This window comes from Mobula birostris, chromosome 2 (genome assembly GCF_030028105.1).
Source record: "Mobula birostris isolate sMobBir1 chromosome 2, sMobBir1.hap1, whole genome shotgun sequence".
In the NCBI taxonomy this organism is placed as follows: Eukaryota; Metazoa; Chordata; class Chondrichthyes; order Myliobatiformes; family Myliobatidae; genus Mobula; species Mobula birostris.
In genome coordinates, this window is record NC_092371.1 from 114,992,311 (window position 1) to 115,011,110 (window position 18,800).

The 18,800-nt window shown below is 41.7% G+C and overlaps 1 protein-coding gene across 3 annotated transcripts in view; it reads right to left on the bottom strand.

Moving 5' to 3' along the window:
• Nucleotides 1-2,111: 2,111 nt before the first annotated feature.
• rev3l (REV3 like, DNA directed polymerase zeta catalytic subunit) overlaps nucleotides 2,112-18,800 on the bottom strand; it is a 219,401-nt gene continuing 202,712 nt past the window's right edge. The window contains exons 30-32 of one of the 3 annotated variants that reach the window (XM_072246606.1): nucleotides 12,326-12,572; nucleotides 4,613-4,822; nucleotides 2,112-3,209 (exon numbers count right to left, since the gene is read on the bottom strand). In XM_072246606.1, coding sequence (XP_072102707.1) covers nucleotides 3,069-3,209; nucleotides 4,613-4,822; nucleotides 12,326-12,572 — 598 coding nt within the window. In that variant the 3' untranslated portion in view covers nucleotides 2,112-3,068. Of the gene's footprint in view, nucleotides 3,210-4,612; nucleotides 4,823-12,325; nucleotides 12,573-15,620; nucleotides 17,725-18,800 lie in introns of those variants that run through there. The other 2 variants (XM_072246620.1, XM_072246613.1) reach the window with 2 other exon arrangements.

Genomic DNA, 18,800 nt, shown 5'->3' on the forward strand with positions numbered 1-18,800 from the left:
CTACCCAAGAAAGTCTTCTCACAAATGGAGTCCAGTACCCTGGCAGTATTTATCCCTGCATTAACAGATTCTACTTAAAATATTGTGGAGGCACGTGTACAAAATTACAACCTGAAAGGAAAAACTTCATTTAAAATAGTAGTGAAATACTGTGGAACTAATGTAAACTTGATCTATCTCCACTGCTTGATTTCTGGCACCACAAGTATATGGATAGTCTCTTGCAACTGGAGTTGTTTCAGTGGCACCTTCTGCACACTTATTCCACTTCCCTTGACTGAGGTGAAAGCCCAAAATTCTCTCTACCGCATATAGAGAGCGCTAATTTAAAAAAAATTGGTTGTGACACATGTATGAAGTTGATTGCAATTTCACTTCAAATTATTCAGCCTTGAAATTAGCCATGCATTTTTATTCTAGATTTTTGGATGCATGCCAAAATGTTTAGAGAGAGTGCAACTGAAACAAGATTGGATTTGTTAGATCAAGCACAGTGGCATGCAAAAGTTTGGGCACCTCTGGTCAAAATTTCTGTTACTGTGAATAGCTAAGTGAGTAGAAGATGACCTGATTTCCAAAAGGCATAAAGAAAAAAATGACATTTCTTTAATATCTTAAGCAAGATTAATTTTCAATTTCCATCTTTTACAGTCTCAAAATAACAAAAAAGGAAAAGGGCCCAAAGCAAAAGTTTGGGCACCCTGCATGGCAGTACTTAGTTACAATCCCTTTGGCAAGCATCACAGCTTGTAAACACTTTCTGTAGCCAGCTAAGAGTCTTTCAATTCTTGTTTGGGGGATTTTCACCCATTCTTCCTTGCAAAAGGCTTCCAGTTCTGTGAGATTTTTGGGCCCGTCTTGCATGCACTGTTCTTTTGAGGTCTAGCCACATTTTTTCGATGATGTTTAGGTCAGAGGACTGTGAGGGCCATGGCAAAACCTTCAGCTTGTGCCTCTTGAGGTAGTCCATTGTGGATTTTGGGGTGTCTTTAGGATCATCATCCTGTTGTAGAAGCCATCCTCTTTTCATCTTCAGCTTTTTTTTTTTTTTTACAAACAGACGGTGTGATGTTTGCTTCCAGAATTTGCTGGTATTTAATTGAATTCATTCTTCCCTCTACCAATGAAATGTTCCCCATGCCACTGGCTGCAACACAAGCCCAAAGCATGATCGATCCACCCCCGTGCTTAACAGTTGGAGACGTGTTCTTTTCATGAAATTCTGCACCCTTTTTTCTTCAAACATACCTTTGTTCATTGCGGCCAAGAAGTTGTATTTTAATTTCATCAGTCCTCAGGACTTGTTTCCAAAATGCATCAGGCTTGTTTAGATGGTCCTTTGCAAACATCTGACACTGAATTTTGTGGTGAGGATGCAGGAAAGGTTTTCTTCTGATGACTCTTCCATGAAGGTCATATTTGTGCAGGTGTCACAGCACAGTAGAACAGTGTGCCACCACTCCAGAGTCTGCTAAATCTTCCTGAACATCTTTTGCAGTCAAATGGGAGTTTTGATTTGCCTTTCTAGCAATCCTACAAGCAGTTCTCTCGGAAAGTTTTCTTGGTCTTTCAGACCTCAACTTGACTTCCACCGTTCCTGTTAACTGCCATTTCTTAATTACATTACAAACTGAGAAAATGGCTACCTGAAAACGCTTTGCTATCTTCTTATAGCCTCCTTCTGCTTTGTGGGCATAATTTATTTTAATTTTCAGAGTGCTAAGCAGCTACTTAGAGGAGGCTATGGCTGCTGATTGCTGGGACAAGGTTTGAGGAGTCAGGGTATTTATAAAGCTTTGAAATTTGCATCACCTGTCCTTTCCTAACGATGACTGTGAACAAGTCATAGCCCTAACAAGCTAATTAAGGTCCAAGATCTTGGTAAAAGTTATGAGAGCTCAATCTCCTGGGGTGCCTAAACTTTTGCATGGTGCTCCTTTCCTTTTTTTCCCCACTCTAAAATTGTACAAAACAAAAATAACACACTAATCTTGCTTAAAATGTTGAAAAGAATGTTTCATCTTTAACTTTATGACTTTTGGAGATCAGGTCATCTTCTACTCACTTAACTATTCACAGTAACAGAAATTTTGACCGGGGCGCCCAAACTTTTGCATGCCACTGTATCTTTCAACTATATACTTGCATTGAACCCTATCCTTTGCTATTTAAGAGATTATAGGATTGCATTCTACAGAACACTTAGTATTTTAAACAAGGTGAACTTTTAATAATCTGATTTCTAAATTAACAGTATTAAACAAAAAGCAGATAAAAAATCCAGGGTTCAGGATTATTAGTAGTGGAGTATAACAAATCAGAAATGCAAAATTAACAGGATCATAGAGTTCCTTTATATTTCAATGCAGCTTTACAACTATCGGGAAAAGTGCCTTATTTATACAAATTTTGGCAAATTAAACTTCACAGAAAGAAAATGTTAAACTTTTCTCTGAAAACAATATAAATTTTTAAAAAGATATCAAGTGCCATAATATAATCCAAATAAATAATTAAAATATTGCAACAACCCCAAATCGCACTGTTTCCAATATCCTGTCTAGCCATGATTGTTGTTGTAGCAAAGCACCCAGAAACATCAACATGACCTTGCTTTTAACAAACTGCTACATTTTGTACTGCAAGTTTACTACGGTGCACACGCTATAAAGCAACTATCAAAAAATAAACAAAAATATAGAATTGAAAACAGCTTTCAAAACATACAACACAGACCAATATATTGTAAAAAAATCATTTGTAAACATATGCAGCTGGAAATTTGCACCACAGTTTGTAAATTATTTGTAGATCTGAATTCCATTTAACATAACTGGATATGAAATTACTGTACATTTATTTACAGGGCTGTTTAATCATCCATTACAGTGGAAATAAACTCTTAACAAGTGAAATGATTACTTGATTGACCCTTTGTTGCAATACTGTAACATTCACACTCAAAACTGGTCAGATCTTGGAGTCTTAGCTCACCATGATCAACAGTACACAAGAAAATGTAGACGAGAGAGAAGCATTCACTCATGCTTCAAAGTGGATTAGAGTTGTTAAAACTGGTCCAACAATTGACGAAGATAAGGGGCTTTAATGAGGTCACGGCTAACGCTGAAGAGCTTGTACAGAACTGGGCAATCCAGCGAAATGCATTGAACCTGTTTGTCAACACAGCCTGTGCAATTCCTGCAAATCTAGAAACAAGAATTCTGTGAGCGAACAAATTTAAAAGGCAGAGAACTAGACATTAGAAAATTTACCGAAAATGAAATGGTATTTAGCTGTGACTATTGCTCATGAAAGTAAATTTGCTAACTTAAAGGACACCAAATAGAAATAAGTTTTTGATATCTAGCAAATTCATAGAGCAAACAATACAGACAGGAACCGGAAATAAATATTTGAAGAAAATTATTCCTCTTTCCATCTCCCGACTGAGTTTGCTTTCAGCCACTTCACACCAATGACTTCATAATTCCCATTCACTGCTTGGCCCTTCAGCTAACAGTTTGGTTCTTTGCAACTACTCCCTTATCTTTCCTCCATGGGACTACATTACACAAATGCAGCTCACTGCTAATGTGGGCACGATAAATATCACTTCCAATAAGGGAGCGAGTTGCAAATCATTAGACCTTCCAAGCCTGGCTGTAACTCTCAAGTAGTTTGGGACTGCTGTGAGTGATGCTCTCAGAATGAGGTTCTGAAGTGATCACACTTGGCTGTTTGGATGAATGTTAGCCTATGGCAGTACTCAGACTGGCAAACACCCCAACAATAGAAAACCTGTGATGGATTGGGAAATATTAAATACAATGGAATAGGTCATATATGGATCATAAATGCAGTACATTAAATACTAAGCAATTTTAGAAAAGTCCATGTGACTGATAAAACAAAAAAGCTTGTTCTTTCACTTCAAGAACATGTACTGCAAATGAAATAGCAGCAGATCTTGAGTGCACAAAATCTCTCACCTCAGACAGTGCCTACAGCCAACATTTCAACATACAACAGACAATTCAATGTACTACTTCTCCAATTATTAACATCAGAGCCTCTGGTATTGTATTTTCATCACTGGAGTGGGGGGATGTAGCCAGGGTCATAGATATAGTACAAAAATGATTAAAGCCTGGTTATATTAACTATTCATGGGACATTCTGGGCAAATGAAAATTCATGCATTTAGAAAGGAAGGCGATGCATTAAAGAGGCAGAAGAACCCTGATAAGTGAACTGTCCTGGTAAATGCTTTGATCAAGTACTTCATTCACACTGTCTGCCTGTTGGAAATGATGGCATAAGTGGTCTCAGAATAGCTTTACCAACCAACATGAACTGGTGGGGAGGTTGATTCTAGTAGATGATGTTGCTCTCCAGCCACTCCACTTCTTACCTGACTACATTCCAACACATGAACCCTGCATTTATCTTGGTGCTCTGCTCAATCTGTGCGATGGGATACAGAAGGTAATCCTCAAAACACAGTGACCACAGCAAAGAAAATTGAGCAGAACTAAGTTTTTGTCCAGTGGTTTATGATTTCAATCTCTGGTTATTTTATGCATACACCAATACTATCCATATGAAGTACCTTCAGCAGTTGAGCCTGCTTCCATTCCCATTCCCGAATCTCCTGATGAAGGATCACAGATACTTGCTGAGGGTTGCTTCGGCACTTGCTGCAGATGCCCAGTTGTGTCAACTGATCACAGACTGGGCAGTGCAGAGTGGTGAAATACTGTGAGATGGTTCCTTTACGAGCATCTGGTTCACTCCGTACTGCTGAAAGCACCTTTTGTACCTGCAAAGTATTGAAAAAAAAAATTATGGACACTTCAATTATTGACGAGTTTTTAAAGAGGGCTAGTTTCTTTCATTTTAAAGCAAATTAAAACAATAGACATTTTAAAAAAATATATTTATTCAAAGGATATGGACTTCATAGGCATTTAGTTGTTCATCCTTAGTTATCCTGGAGAAGGTGCTAAGCTGTGGTAAAGGAACTGCTGATGTGGCACTGATATGATCAGATAAGCCCACAGTTGATTGCACTGCTGATTTAATGCTGCACTACTCACTAACCATGCTGTGTGCGCCTCAGTACCATTAAGAACAGACAATTGCAACACACACTAAGGAAAGAAGACAGAGGAAAAAATTCAAGGATATGCTCAGAGTTCCCTTGCAGAAGTGCAACATCCCTGTTGCCTCCTGCAGGAGTATCAAGGCATTGAACCTTTTGTAGTCCTGCACTGGAAGCACACAGAGTAATGAAAGGAGTGCAGCATCTCAGGAACTATCCACCCATCCAACCCAACAGCCCCATCCAAGGAAGAGTCTACACTGAACACCCAGAAGCCACATGTCTGGAACGGAGGCAAGACATTCTTGAACCCGAGGAGTGTAATCATTAAGAAGGTATGCCAGTGGCTCTACTTCATTAGGGGCATGTCAAAGTCTCCTGCAAAATTCCTACAGAAGAACAATAGTATTCTGACTGGTTGCATCGCTGTCAGGGTATGAAGGCTCCAATGCACAGGATCAAAAAAAAAAAAACAACCAGGATTGTAGACTCAGCCAGCTCCATTAAAGGCTCAACCCACCACATCAGGGATATCTTCTAAAGGTGGTGCCTCAAGAAGGCAACATCCATCGTTAAAGGCTTTGTGTATCAATGCAAGGAGCATTCGTAATAAAGTGGATGAATTGAAAGTGCAGATTGTTATTAATGATTATGATATAGTTGGGATCACAGAGACATGGCTCCAGGGTGACCAAGGATGGGAGCTCAACGTTCAGGGATATTCAATATTCAGGAGGGATAGACATGAAGGAAGGGGAGGCGGGGTGGCGTTGCTGGTTAAAGAAGAGATTAACGCAATAGAAAGGAAGGACATAAGCCAGGAAGATGTGGGATCGATATGGGTAGAGCTGCGTAACACTAAGGGGCAGAAGACGCTGGTGGGAGTTGTGTACAGGCCACCTAACTGTAGTAGTGAGGTCGGGGATGGTATTAAACAGGAAATTAGAAATGTGTGCAATAAAGGAACAGCAGTTATAATGGGTGACTGCAATCTACATGTAGATTGGGTGAACCAAATTGGTAAAGGTGCTGAGGAAGGGGATTTCTTGGAATGTATGCGGGATGGTTTTTTGAACCAACATGTCCAGGAACCAACTAGAGAGCAGGCTATTCTGGACTGGGTTTTGAGCAATGAGGAAGGATTAATTAGCAATCTTGTCGTGAGAGGCCCCTTGGGTAAGAGTGACCATAATATGGTGGAATTCTTCATTAAGATGGAGAGTGACATAGTTAATTCAGAAACAAAGGTTCTGAACTTAAAGAGGAGTAACTTTGAAGGTATGAGACGTGAATTAGCTAAGTTAGACTGGCAAATGACACTTAAAGGATTGACGGTGGATATGCAATGGCAAGCATTTAAACGTTGCATGGATGAACTACAACAATTGTTCATCCCAGTTTGGCAAAAGAATAAATCAAGGAAGGTAGTGCACCCATGGTTGACAAGAGAAATTAGGGATAGTATCAATTCCAAAGAAGAAGCATACAAATTAGCCAGAGAAAGTGGCTCACCTGAGGACTGGGAGAAATTCAGAGTTCAGCAGAGGAGGACAAAGGGCTTAATTAGGAAGGGGAAAAAAGATTATGAGAGAAAACTGGCATGGAACATAAAAACTGACTGTAAAAGCTTTTATAGATATGTAAAAAGGAAAAGACAAATGTAGGTCCCCTACAGACAGAAACAGGTGAATTGATTATGGGGAGCAAGGACATGGCAGACCAATTGAATAATTACTTTGGTTCTGTCTTCACTAAGGAGGACATAAATAATCTTCCAGAAATAGTAGGGGACAGAGGGTCCAGTGAGATGGAGGAACTGAGCGAAATACATGTTAGTAGGGAAGTGGTGTTAGGTAAATTAAAGGGATTGAAGGCAGATAAATCCCCAGGGCCAGATGGTCTGCATCCTAGAGTGCTTAAGGAAGTAGCCCAAGAAATAGTGGATGCATTAGTGATAATTTTTCAAAACTCGTGAGATTCTGGACTAGTTCCTAAGGATTGGAGGGTGGCTAATGTAACCCCACTTTTTAAAAAAGGAGGGAGAGAGAAACCGGGGAATTATAGACCGGTTAGCCTAACGTCGGTGCTGGGGAAACTGCTGGAGTCAGTTATCAAAGATGTGATAACAGCACATTTGGAAAGCGGTGAAATCATCGGACAAAGTCAACATGGATTTGTGAAAGGAAAATCACGTCTGATGAATCTCAGAATTTTTTGAGGATGCAACTAGTAGAGTGGATAGGGGAGAACCAGTGGATGTGGTATATTTGGATTTTCAAAAGGCTTTTGACAAGGTCCCACACAGGAGATTAGTGTGCAAACTTAAAGCACACGGTATTGGGGGTAAGGTATTGATGTGGATGGTGAATTGGTTAGCAGACAGGAAGCAAAGAGTGGGAATAAACGGAACCTTTTCAGAATGGCAGGCGGTGACTAGCGGGGTACCGCAAGGCTCAGTGCTGGGACCCCAGTTGTTTACAATATATATTAATGACTTGGACGAGGGAATTAAATGCAGCATCTCCAAGTTTGCGGATGACACGAAGCTGGGTGGCAGTGTTAGATGTGAGGAGGATGCTAAGAGGATGCAGAGTGACTTGGATAGGTTGGGTGAGTGGGCAAATTCATGGCAGATGCAATTTAATGTGGATAAATGTGAAGTTATCCACTTTGGTGGCAAAAATAGGAAAACAGATTATCTGAATGGTGGCCGATTAGGAAAAGGGGAGGTGCAACGAGACCTGGGTGTCATTATACACCAGTCATTGAAAGTGGGCATGCAGGTACAGCAGGCGGTGAAAAAGGCGAATGGCATGCTGGCATTTATAGCAAGAGGATTCAAGTACAGGAGCAGGGAGGTACTACTGCAGTTGTACAAGGCCTTGGTGAGACCACACCTGGAGTATTGTGTGCAGTTTTGGTCCCCTAATCTGAGGAAAGACATCCTTGCCATAGAGGGAGTACAAAGAAGGTTCACCAGATTGATTCCTGGGATGGCAGGACTTTCATATGAAGAAAGACTGGATGAACTGGGCTTGTACTCGTTGGAATTTAGAAGATTGAGGGGGGATCTGATTGAAACGTATAAAATTCTAAAGGGAGTGGACAGGCTAGATGCAGGAAGATTGTTCCCGATGTTGGGGAAGTCCAGAACAAGGGGTCACAGTTTGAGGATAAAGGGGAAGCCTTTTAGGACCGAGATTAGGAAAAACTTCTTCACACAGAGTGGTGAATCTGTGGAATTTTCTGCCACAGGAAACAGTTGAGACCAGTTCATTGGCTATATCTAAGAGGGAGTTAGATATGGCCCTTGTGCCTATGGGGATCAGGGGGTATGGAGGGAAGGCTGGGGCGGGGTTCTGAGTTGGATGATCAGCCATGATCATAATAAATGGCGGTGCAGGCTCAAAGGGCTGAATTGCCTACTCCTGCACCTATTTTCTATGTTTCTATGTTAAGGACCCTCGCTATCCGGGACATACCCTCTTCTCATTACCACTGGAGAGGCAGCACAGGAGCCTAAAGACCCATGCTCAATGTTTTAGGAAGCATAGTTACCATTTGCTATCAGGTTTCTGAACTGCCTGTAGGAGCCATACATCTGTTCTCTATCTGCACTGCGTTATGTGTTGCACATTTATTATATTTATTATGGGAACGAGTCACATTCTTTGAGGACTGTAGGCTGTACAGCGGTGTTTGTTTAAGGTTTCAAGCTCGGTTCTGTTGAAATGCTGAAATACTTCCACTGTCAACATCGGAATTGAATATACGTTGTTCTGTTTGGTTCACATTCTTGGAAAACAACACAAGCTGGTAGCAGTGAGCTTGAAGTCAAGACCAAGAGAAATTAAATGTACTATTGAAGGTCAAAATGGTGGAGGAAATGAAAATATTTTATAAAGCCACAAAACATGCTGTGACTACATATAAAGCTGATGACTTCCAAGATGATGTACAACCTGAAGACAGTGCATCTTATGTGCATGCAGCAAGTTCTATTACGAGCAGATAGTCCCATCCATCTGATACCTCCCTGACATGTATTAAAACAGAGGCTGATTTAGCTGAGCTATGCTCAAGACAACAAATATTGAGGGATAAACATACATTGCTGAAGATGGAGCAGCTTAAGTTGCAGGAAGAAATTGCAGCCAAGATGTCCACAGTTAAAGTGCTAAGGGCTTCAAGTGCTGTGGATGCTAAATGTACTCCAGCAGGACAGTTTTATGGTGAGGGTTCCTATGTTGATGTGATGTCAAGGAAATCCAACATACTTGACGTCAATGTGGACACATTTGTTGCTGGTGTCTATGAGCCACGAGTCTGAACCCCCAAGGAGTTGCTCAAGGATCTTCACTCTCAGTCTGCGCCAAGGTGCTTCTGAGGACATTAATTCACAGTATGATGTGTTGGAGGTCATAAAGACACAAAAGGAAATAACAAGCTTATTGATGCAATGACAGCGCATGGCATCTCTGCCAAAAAGAGAGATTCAAATTTTCGACAGCAATCCATCACAGTATCATTCATTTACGAGGGCTTTCAAGAACAGCAACGAAGGCAAGACTGATGATTATGGTAACCATCTATTTTCTTGAAGAATGCACTGGAAGTTACCCGAAAGCATGTCAAGAGTTGCCATTGAGCCAGCCCAGAGCAAGGATACCTAAAGGCCCAAGCTTTACTCAGGAACATTTTGGCAATGAGCACAAAACTGCGGCCTACTTGGAAAATGCTCTTTCTTGGCTGCACATCAAATCAGAAGGTGTGAAAGCTCTTCAAGGTTACAATCTTTTTCTTAGAGGGTGCTGCAATGACATGGAAGATGTGCAGGTCATGCCTGCTAACAAGAGGACTCTGGTAAACAAATTGCCTGATAAACTTAGTGGGAGACTGACAGTCTATAAACTTCAAGAAAGGCACAAATGAAAGGTTACTGATTTTATTGAAAGATAAGTAAAGATTGCCACACACCCATTGTTTGAGAACATATATGATGCTACCTCACTGATTATTCTAAAGCTAAAAGAAGCAGCATTGCTACCACTGTGGCTAAATAAAGCTAAAACTGAACCTGTAACTAATGAAAGGGTTCGTCTGTTTTGAAAGGGTGAATGTACTTCGGATTTGTGTTCTCAGCTGGAGAAAAAGGCTGCCTTCCTAAAGAAAATGGTATCTGCTTTGGTTGTCTGTGTACAGGACACTTCAGCAAGGATTGCAGGAAGCATCTTTCATGCAAGGTATGCAGTAGCAAGCATCCCAATATATTTCATATTCACAGAAGACAAGGATACAGATTTGAAACAAGCCACGAATGAATCAAACGCAGCAATGAGTGATGCCCTGATATCTAATGGCCTTACATGATCGTAAACTTCCTATAATTCTAGTTCAGGTGATTAAGAAGAGTAACAAGACAGTGGTTACTTATGCTTTCCTAGATCAAGGAAGCACAACAGCTAAATCTGGCAGGAAAAGGAACATGCGTTCTCTTACACACCACGGGTCAAGAGGTTATGAGTAGCTACTTCGTTTCAGGATTGGAAGTTGCTGGCTTAGGTAGTGAGAACTACTGTGAAATGTCTAACACCTATACACAGGAACGTATGCCTGTCCACAAGAGGAACATTCTTCATCAGAGAGATCTTCAGGAATAATCTCACCTGAGGCATATTCATTTGCCGGAAATTGAGTCAGACATTCAGCTGCTGATAGGAGCAAGCGTGCCTCAGGCATTGGAGCTGTTGCAAGTGGTTTGCAGTGATGGACCGTATGCAATTAGAACAATGCTGGGTTGTACTGTTAACGGACCACTGAAAGGAGATGATGGTGGTCGAAGAGATTATGCTCAGCTCTGGTTAATTAATGCAACTTCAATTTTGTGCTTGGATGAGTTTAGACGGCAGCAAATCAAGACGGATTTTCCTGGATACAGTCAAGATGGACATCCTGGTTTGTCAGGTGGTGGTCTCAATCCAGGATAGTCTACTTACCAGAATGAGAACATTTCTGTAAATGTTGAGATTTCATGTCTCCCTTATCATGATAACATGTAGTTGTAATTATTCTAGTTTAATAATTAGGGGACTGGAATGTAGCAGCCATGCGTCTGTTCTCTTTCTGCATTATATTCTGTGCTGCGAGTTTATTATGGTAACTCGTCACAAGAGGGGGGTGTGGTAAAAGTGAAGGGAATAAGTTATGTCTTTGTGCTTTGTTCGTGGCAGTTTGCAGCTGGTGGGGGGGGTTGATGGATGTCGTATCTTTTGTTGATTGCTTAATTTTGCTTAAGTTTCATCTCTTCAAGACTGTATGTTTGCTAATAAAGGATTGAATACATACCTTCGACTTTGGAACAATCATTATTGGAGCTGAGGATATGTCATACAAGTATTACAAATCTGTGGGGTCGCCGGCAGTGACAATTATTTTGGTTAGAATTGGCCACTACACAGTCTATGAACTCATGAATCTCATTATTCCTTTATATGTGCTATTTATTTTGAAATTTATAGTTGTTGTTGTTTTTTTTTTTACATCTTTGCACTATACTGGTGCCACAAAACAAATTTCATAACATACAAGTCAGTGATTCTACAATACTAGTCCAAAATCGACCAGCCGTCAGGTGTGGCAGGGCTCACACGCTACAATTGTCTATAAACCAAGTCAGGCAGCATTGCCAACAACAGTGCATCCTTTCCCAATAAGCTTAATGCACTCTGTGCAAGTTTTGAACAGAAGGGAATTGGAATTTCACCACCCACCCAGAAAGCATCCAATACATCTGAACCCAGTCACTGTTGTAAGATCAGTCTTCTGGAAAGTGAATCTGGGGAAAGCATCTGGCCCAGATGGTGTCCGTAGCCAAGTTTTTAGATCCAGTGCAGATCAACTGGCAGACGTAATTGAATTGGCCACTGTGTTAGACAAGGAAGCCTGGCACTTCCAAATCAAGAAAACATGTGGTGGTAAAACTGGGATTTGAAGGTGGAAGTAAGTTAGCACAGAGAAGTGCAAGTGAGTGAGAGGAGACCAGCTCCATCATGCTGACTTTCTCTGTGAGAATGACCACCTTCTAGAGCTGTTCGCATTTTCTGTCAGTTTCATTTCCATAATTTATGATGGTCAAGAATTGACTTATGTTAATAGATCAATAATTAAAAACAAGGCAATGCTACACTGTGGTGTGCTTGTGAGGAGATCTCAGTTTCTTACCCTGGGTAGCTCATGGTACCAGCTGAAAACATCCACACCTATCAGAGAGAAAATTCTGTTGAGTGGTGGCAGAATCTGTTTGGTGATGTAGTAGGTAGCATTTAGCCTCAAGCTGGGATCCTGCAGCACCTCAATTGGTCGTCTGACAAGCTGGATGAGAGGCAAGCCTGGCATTCCATATATAATCACATAAGGGACCCTTTCGCCTACTCTGGGTTCAGATCGGCGATCATATGTCAGCATCCTCCTAATGGGAGCAAGAGAAGATTAGTAATTTATGGAGTCAGAGTTATAAAGCATAGCAACAGGTCCTTTAGCTCATCACATCCAGCCAGCCATTTACCTATTTACAATAATCCCACTGGGATGTGTCCTTTCACAAACAAGAAAATCATGCAGATGTTGGAAATCCAAGCAACACACAAAAAATGCTGGAACTCAGCAGGCCAGGCAGCATCTATGGAAAAGAATATAGTCCAACTTCTGCTCTGCTCTCAAATTTACATGGTCCTTTCCAACACCTCTTTTTTCTGATTTTTCTGTCTCTATCTCCGGAGACAGCTTATCTACTGATGTCTATTATAAATATACTGACTCTCACAGCTAGGTGGACTGTACCTCTTCCCACCTTGTTATTAGTAAAAACACCATCTCCTTCTCTCAATTCCTCCACCTCCACCACATCTGCTCTCATGATAAGGCTTTTCTTTCTTTTTCAAAGAAAGGAGTTTCCCTCCCTCTACCATCAATGCTGCCCTCAACCACATCGCTGCCGTTTCGCACATATCTGCCCTCACCCTGTCCTCCCGCCACCCTACCAGGGATAGGGTTCCTCTTGTCCTCACCTACCACTCCATTAGCTTCCGTGTCCAGAACATAATTCTCCGTAATTTCCATCATCTCCAATGGGATCCCACCACCAAGCACATCTTCCCACCCCACCCCCAACTTCCTGCTTTCCACAGCAATTGCTCCCCATTCGACTCCTTTGTTAATTTGTCCCTCCCGGTAGTTATCCTTGCAAGCGGAACAAGTGCTGCAACTCCCCCTACACCTCATCGTTCACTACCATTCAGGGCCCAAACAGTCCTTCCCGGTGAAGTGGCATTTCAGTTGTGAGTCTGTTGGGATCATCTAATATATTCGGTACTCCTGGAGTGGCTTCTGTGTATGAGACTCAGCGTATACTGGGAGGCTGCTTCTCTGAGCATCTATGCTCTGTCTACCAGAAAAAGCAGGATCTCCCAGCTGCCACCCATTTTAATTCTACTGTCCATTCCCACATGCCAGTCCATGGCCTCCTCTACTGTTGCAATGAGTCCACAGTGAGGTTGGAGAAGCAACACCTTATATTCCATCTGGGTAACCTCCAACCTGAACATCAATTTCTCGAAATTCCGTTAATGCTCCCTCCCCCTCACCATTCCCAGCTCTCTCTCATATTTTATCTCCTTACCTGCCCATCAGCTCCCTCCAGTACTCCTTCTTCCATGGCCTTTTGTCCTCTCCTTTCAGATCCCCCCTTCTCCAGCCTTGTACCTCTTTCACCAACCAACTTCCCAGCTCTTTACTTCACCACTCCCCCCTTCTCCTGGTTTCACCTATCACCTAGTGTTTCTTCCTCTCCTCGCCCCACCTTCTAACTCTGATTCATCTTTTTTTTTCCAGTCCTGACGAAGGGTCTCGGCCCAAAATGATGCTGCCTAGCTTGCTGAGTTCCTCCAGCATTTTGTGTGGGGATGTATCCTTCCATGCTTTGCTGATTCGAGAACCAATCAAATTAGTAATCAAATAGCTAACTAATCTCTTCTGCCTATACTATCCCCATATCCTTCCGTGTTCCTCACATTCACACGCCCATCTAAACATCTCTTAAAAGTTTCTAATATTTCTGCCCCTACCAACACCCCAAGCAACAAAACTTGTTCCTCATCTCTTAATGAAATTACCACCTCAACTTAAATGCATGCCCTCTGGTATCAAGACATTTCAAATCTGGGAAAAAGATGCTGCCTGTCTACTCTATCTCTGCCTCTCATAACCTTACAAACCTCTATCAGATCTCCAATCAGCATCCACCACTCCAGAGAAAACAACCCAAGTTTATCCAAACTCTTGTTATAGCACATCCAGGCAACATCCTGGTAAACCTCTTTAGAACCCTCTCCAAAGCCTTAACATCCTTTCTATAACGGGGTGACCAGAACTGTATGTAATGCTCCAGATGCAGCCTAACTAGAGTTTTATAAAGCAACAACACAACTTCCTGACTTTTAAACTTAATGCCTCTACTAATATGTGCCTTCTTGACCACCTTATCAACCTGTGTAGACAGTTTCAGGTAGCTATGAACTTGAACCCTAAGATCCCTCTGCTCATCAACACTGTTTAAGATCTTGCCCTTAACAGAGTACTGTCTCTGCATTTGACCTACCAAGGGGGCCAGGTTAAAATCCATCTGCCATTTCTCCACCCATATATGTAAGTGATCTATATAAAACGGCATTCTTTGCTAGTCATCTACACTACCCACACCCCCAATCGTCATATCATCTGCAAATTTACTAACCCACCTATCCACATTTTCATCCAGATCACTTATATAGGTACATCACAAACAGCAGAGGTCCAGTACAAATCTTTGCAGAAATCAGACCTCCCAACTAGAATAAGTCCCTTTGGCCACTACCCTTTGTTCTATGGGCAAGCCAGTTCTGAATCCAAATGGCCAATTCACCATCGATCCCAAACATCTTAATTTTTTGAATGAGCCTCTGATGAGGGACCTTGTGAAATGCCTTAATAAAATCTACATAGACAACATCCACAGCTCTACTTTCCTCAGTTACCCTCATCAACTCAAAAAACTCAATCAAATTAGTAAGATTACCTTAGTAATTGGTATTATCCCTGGTTCCCTTCTCGAATAATAGAAGAATACAGGTCCACGATCCCTTATCCGAAATCCTTGGGGCCAGTTGCATTTCGGAATTCAGAATTTTTCGGAGAACCCCCCCCCCCCCCCCCGATACCACAAAACACGTATGCTCAAGTCCCTTATTTAATCTGTTTCAGTTTGGTGGACTTTAGGACCCGGCGGCACATCCTCCCCTATACTTTAAATCATCTCTAGATTACTTATAATACCTAATACAATGTAAATGCTATGTAAATAATTGTTATACTGTATTGTTTAGGGAATAATGACAAGAAGAAATTTTATTTCCAACAAAAACATTCAATAAAACAAAAATATACAGCTTCAAATGAACTGAATCAAACACATGGTAAATGACTTATTGGAATAAATGTAGAACGTCACTGTAAAACTTCAGTAACTTGTCTTTGTTTATTTAAACCATATACAGTGGTAGTTCCGACACTATTTTCTTCAGTAAGACACTGCACAGACACATCACGATCAAGCTTCTGCAATAACTCCACTTTCTGCGTTAATGATAGAGAAGATTCCTTCTCTTTTTCTCATTGTTACCCATAGGGGTATCTGCAGCTCTTTTTGACATTTTCACAGTGAAATTAAACACAAAGTCAACAGTGAACACAAAATATCAGCGAACAGCAAATGCACGTGTAACCAGTACGAGCGCTGAGCCACAACTGACATCTGGCGGCCTCTGCTAGTGCTGCCACATCGCACCTGAGTAACGTCAGCTGTTGGCAAAAAAAAAAAAAAAACAACTTCTGTTTTCGGAGCTTTTTGGACTTCGGAATTTCGGATAAAAGAATGTGCACCCGTATTAGCTACTTGCCAGTCCTCTGGGACCTCGCCAATGGATTGAGAGACCACAAAAATATTGGTCAAGGCCAATTTCTTCTCTTGCCTCCCTCGATATCCTGGGGTATATCCCACCAGGTCCCAGGGATGTAGCACCTTAATACTCTTAAGGAGACCCAACATTACCTCCTCCTTTACCTCGAAGAGCCCAAGCACATCAAAATGCTCAGCACTGATCTCCCCATCCTCCATGCCCTTCTCCTTGGTAAATACTGATGTAAAGTGCTCATTAAGGACCTCACCCACATCCTCCACATTCAAGCAAATGTTCCCCCCTTTATCACCAAGTGTTCCTCCCCTCTCCCTAGTTACCCTTTTGCTCTTGTTGCAAGTACTGAATGCCTAGGGATTCTAATCCCACTTGCCATGGACTTTTCATGGCTCCTCCTAGCTTTCCCAATTCCCTTGAGTTCTTTTCCAGCTTCCTTATAATCCTCAAGGGCTGTTTGATTCGAGCTTCCTAAGCTTTACATACTTTTCCTTCTTGACTAAATTCATCATCTCCCTCTATATCCAAGGTTCTCTTACCTTGCCATCCTTGTACTTCCTTCTGACTGGAACATAGCTGCCCTGTACTCTGTGCAGTTGGGTCTTTAAATACCCTCCACTTGTCAAATGTGGACTTGCCCAAAAAAAACCTGTTCCCAATTAACTCTTCCTAGTTCCTGCTTAATGCTCTTGTAATTTGCCCTGCTCCAATTTAATACTTTTCGGCAATATCGTTACTGATTAGTAGTGCAGCTTCCCCAACTCTTACCTCTCTGTATCTTTTCTAAAACGTTGAAAGCCTGGGACATTAAGCACCCATTCCTGTCTCTATATCAACCAAGCCTATTTAATGGCTACAACATCATGGTTCCATGTACTGATCCATGGTCCAGTTCATCGCCTTTACCCATAAACACAATTGCAATTCATTCTATCTCCTCTGGCAGTGAGTTCTAGATATTAATCACTATCTGTATAAAAAGATTAACCTCTCTGATCTCTTTTAAAAAATAATCTTTTCACCTTAACCCTATGCCCTGCTTTTCATATCCTTACTATGGGAAAAAGATTCTGACCATTTACCCTATCTATGCCTCTTATAAAATTATATCTCTTATAAAATTATATCTCTGTATCAGGTCACTCCACAGCCTCCTTTGCCCCGGGAAAAAAAAGCCCAGCCTATCCAATCTAGTCCAAAGGGTTTCCTCCTGCTGCGAAGCAAGCATCCTGTTAAGGCTATCTGCTTTCTTAATTTACCACTGATGTTTGGGACCCTATATTCCCAACAATGTTTTCTGCGGTGTTCCCTCAGCAGTGTTTGACCAGAAGGACTAGACACATGATGTTTAGTATCAGATGGTGTATTTACCCACACATGACTCTCAGCATTAAAATACACAAATGTTGAGTGGAGCTAATAAAGCTCATTTCAAGTGTTCCATTTGGATGATGCTCAGGAGGTTCTACGAGTCTGTGGTGGCCAGTGCGATCATGTTTGCTGTTGTGTGCTGGGGTAGCAGGCTGAGGGTAGCAGACACCAACAGAATCAACAACCTCATTCGTAAGGCCAGTGATGTTGTGGGGATGGAACTGGAGTCTCTCATGGTGGTGTCTGAAAAGAGAATGCCGTCTAAGTTGCATGCCATCTTGGTTAATGTCTCCCATCCACTACATAATGTACTGGGTGGGCACAGGAGTACATTCAGCCAGAGACTCATTCCTCCGAGATGCAACACAGAGCGTTTCTGGAGCAGACTCGATGGGCTGAATGGCCTACTTCTGCTCCTTTGTCTTATGGTCATAGGAAGTCATTCCTGCCTGTGGCCATCAAACTTTGCAACTCCTCCCTTGGAGGGTCAGACACCCTGAGCCAATAGGCTGGTCCTGGACTTATTTCTTGGCATTATTTACATATTACTGTTTAATTATTTATGGTACAACTGTAACAAAAACCAATTTCCCCCGGGATCAATAAAGTATGACTAAAATGCTGCTTCAAATGAGAGACCGACCGTTCTGCAGCAACCAGCAGATGGCAGCAGATGAAAGTAACCTCTGCCCAAGTCTTGGTGAGCACTTCAGCCCACCAAGTCTGTACTGACCAGCCTCATCAGAAAGATACATACACTTGTTATAATAGTTAAATTTCAATTAAAATGTTCTCAGAATTTTGTAGATAATTTCAGTATTATTTCTATAAAAAGAGCATGAATACCTGCACAGCAGAAAACAATTTTTTCCCCATCAGAAGCAGTCTTATAATCCCAGTCTAATAAGCCAGTGAATTGCGTTTCTTCCCTAATTTTTCTTTAGCGGTCATAACTCAAGTTAATCCTGTGATGTTCTAACACCAACACTATTTTATGATAATGGGGAGCCTCCAAACTGATGACATGAACATCGATTTCTTAAACTTCTGGTGATTACCCCCCCTCCATCCATTCCCCATTCCTGTTTCCCCCTCTCACTTTATTTCCTTACCTGCCCCTCACCTCCCTCTGGTACTTCTCCCCTTCCCTTTCTTCCATGGTCTTCTATCCTCTCCTATCAGATTTCCCCTTCTCCAGCACTTTATCTCTTTCACCAATCAACTTCCCAGCTCTTTACTTCACCCCTCCCCCTCTCCTGGTTTCACCTATCACTTACCACCTTGTACTTCTTCTCCACCCCCACCTTCGACTTCTCCTC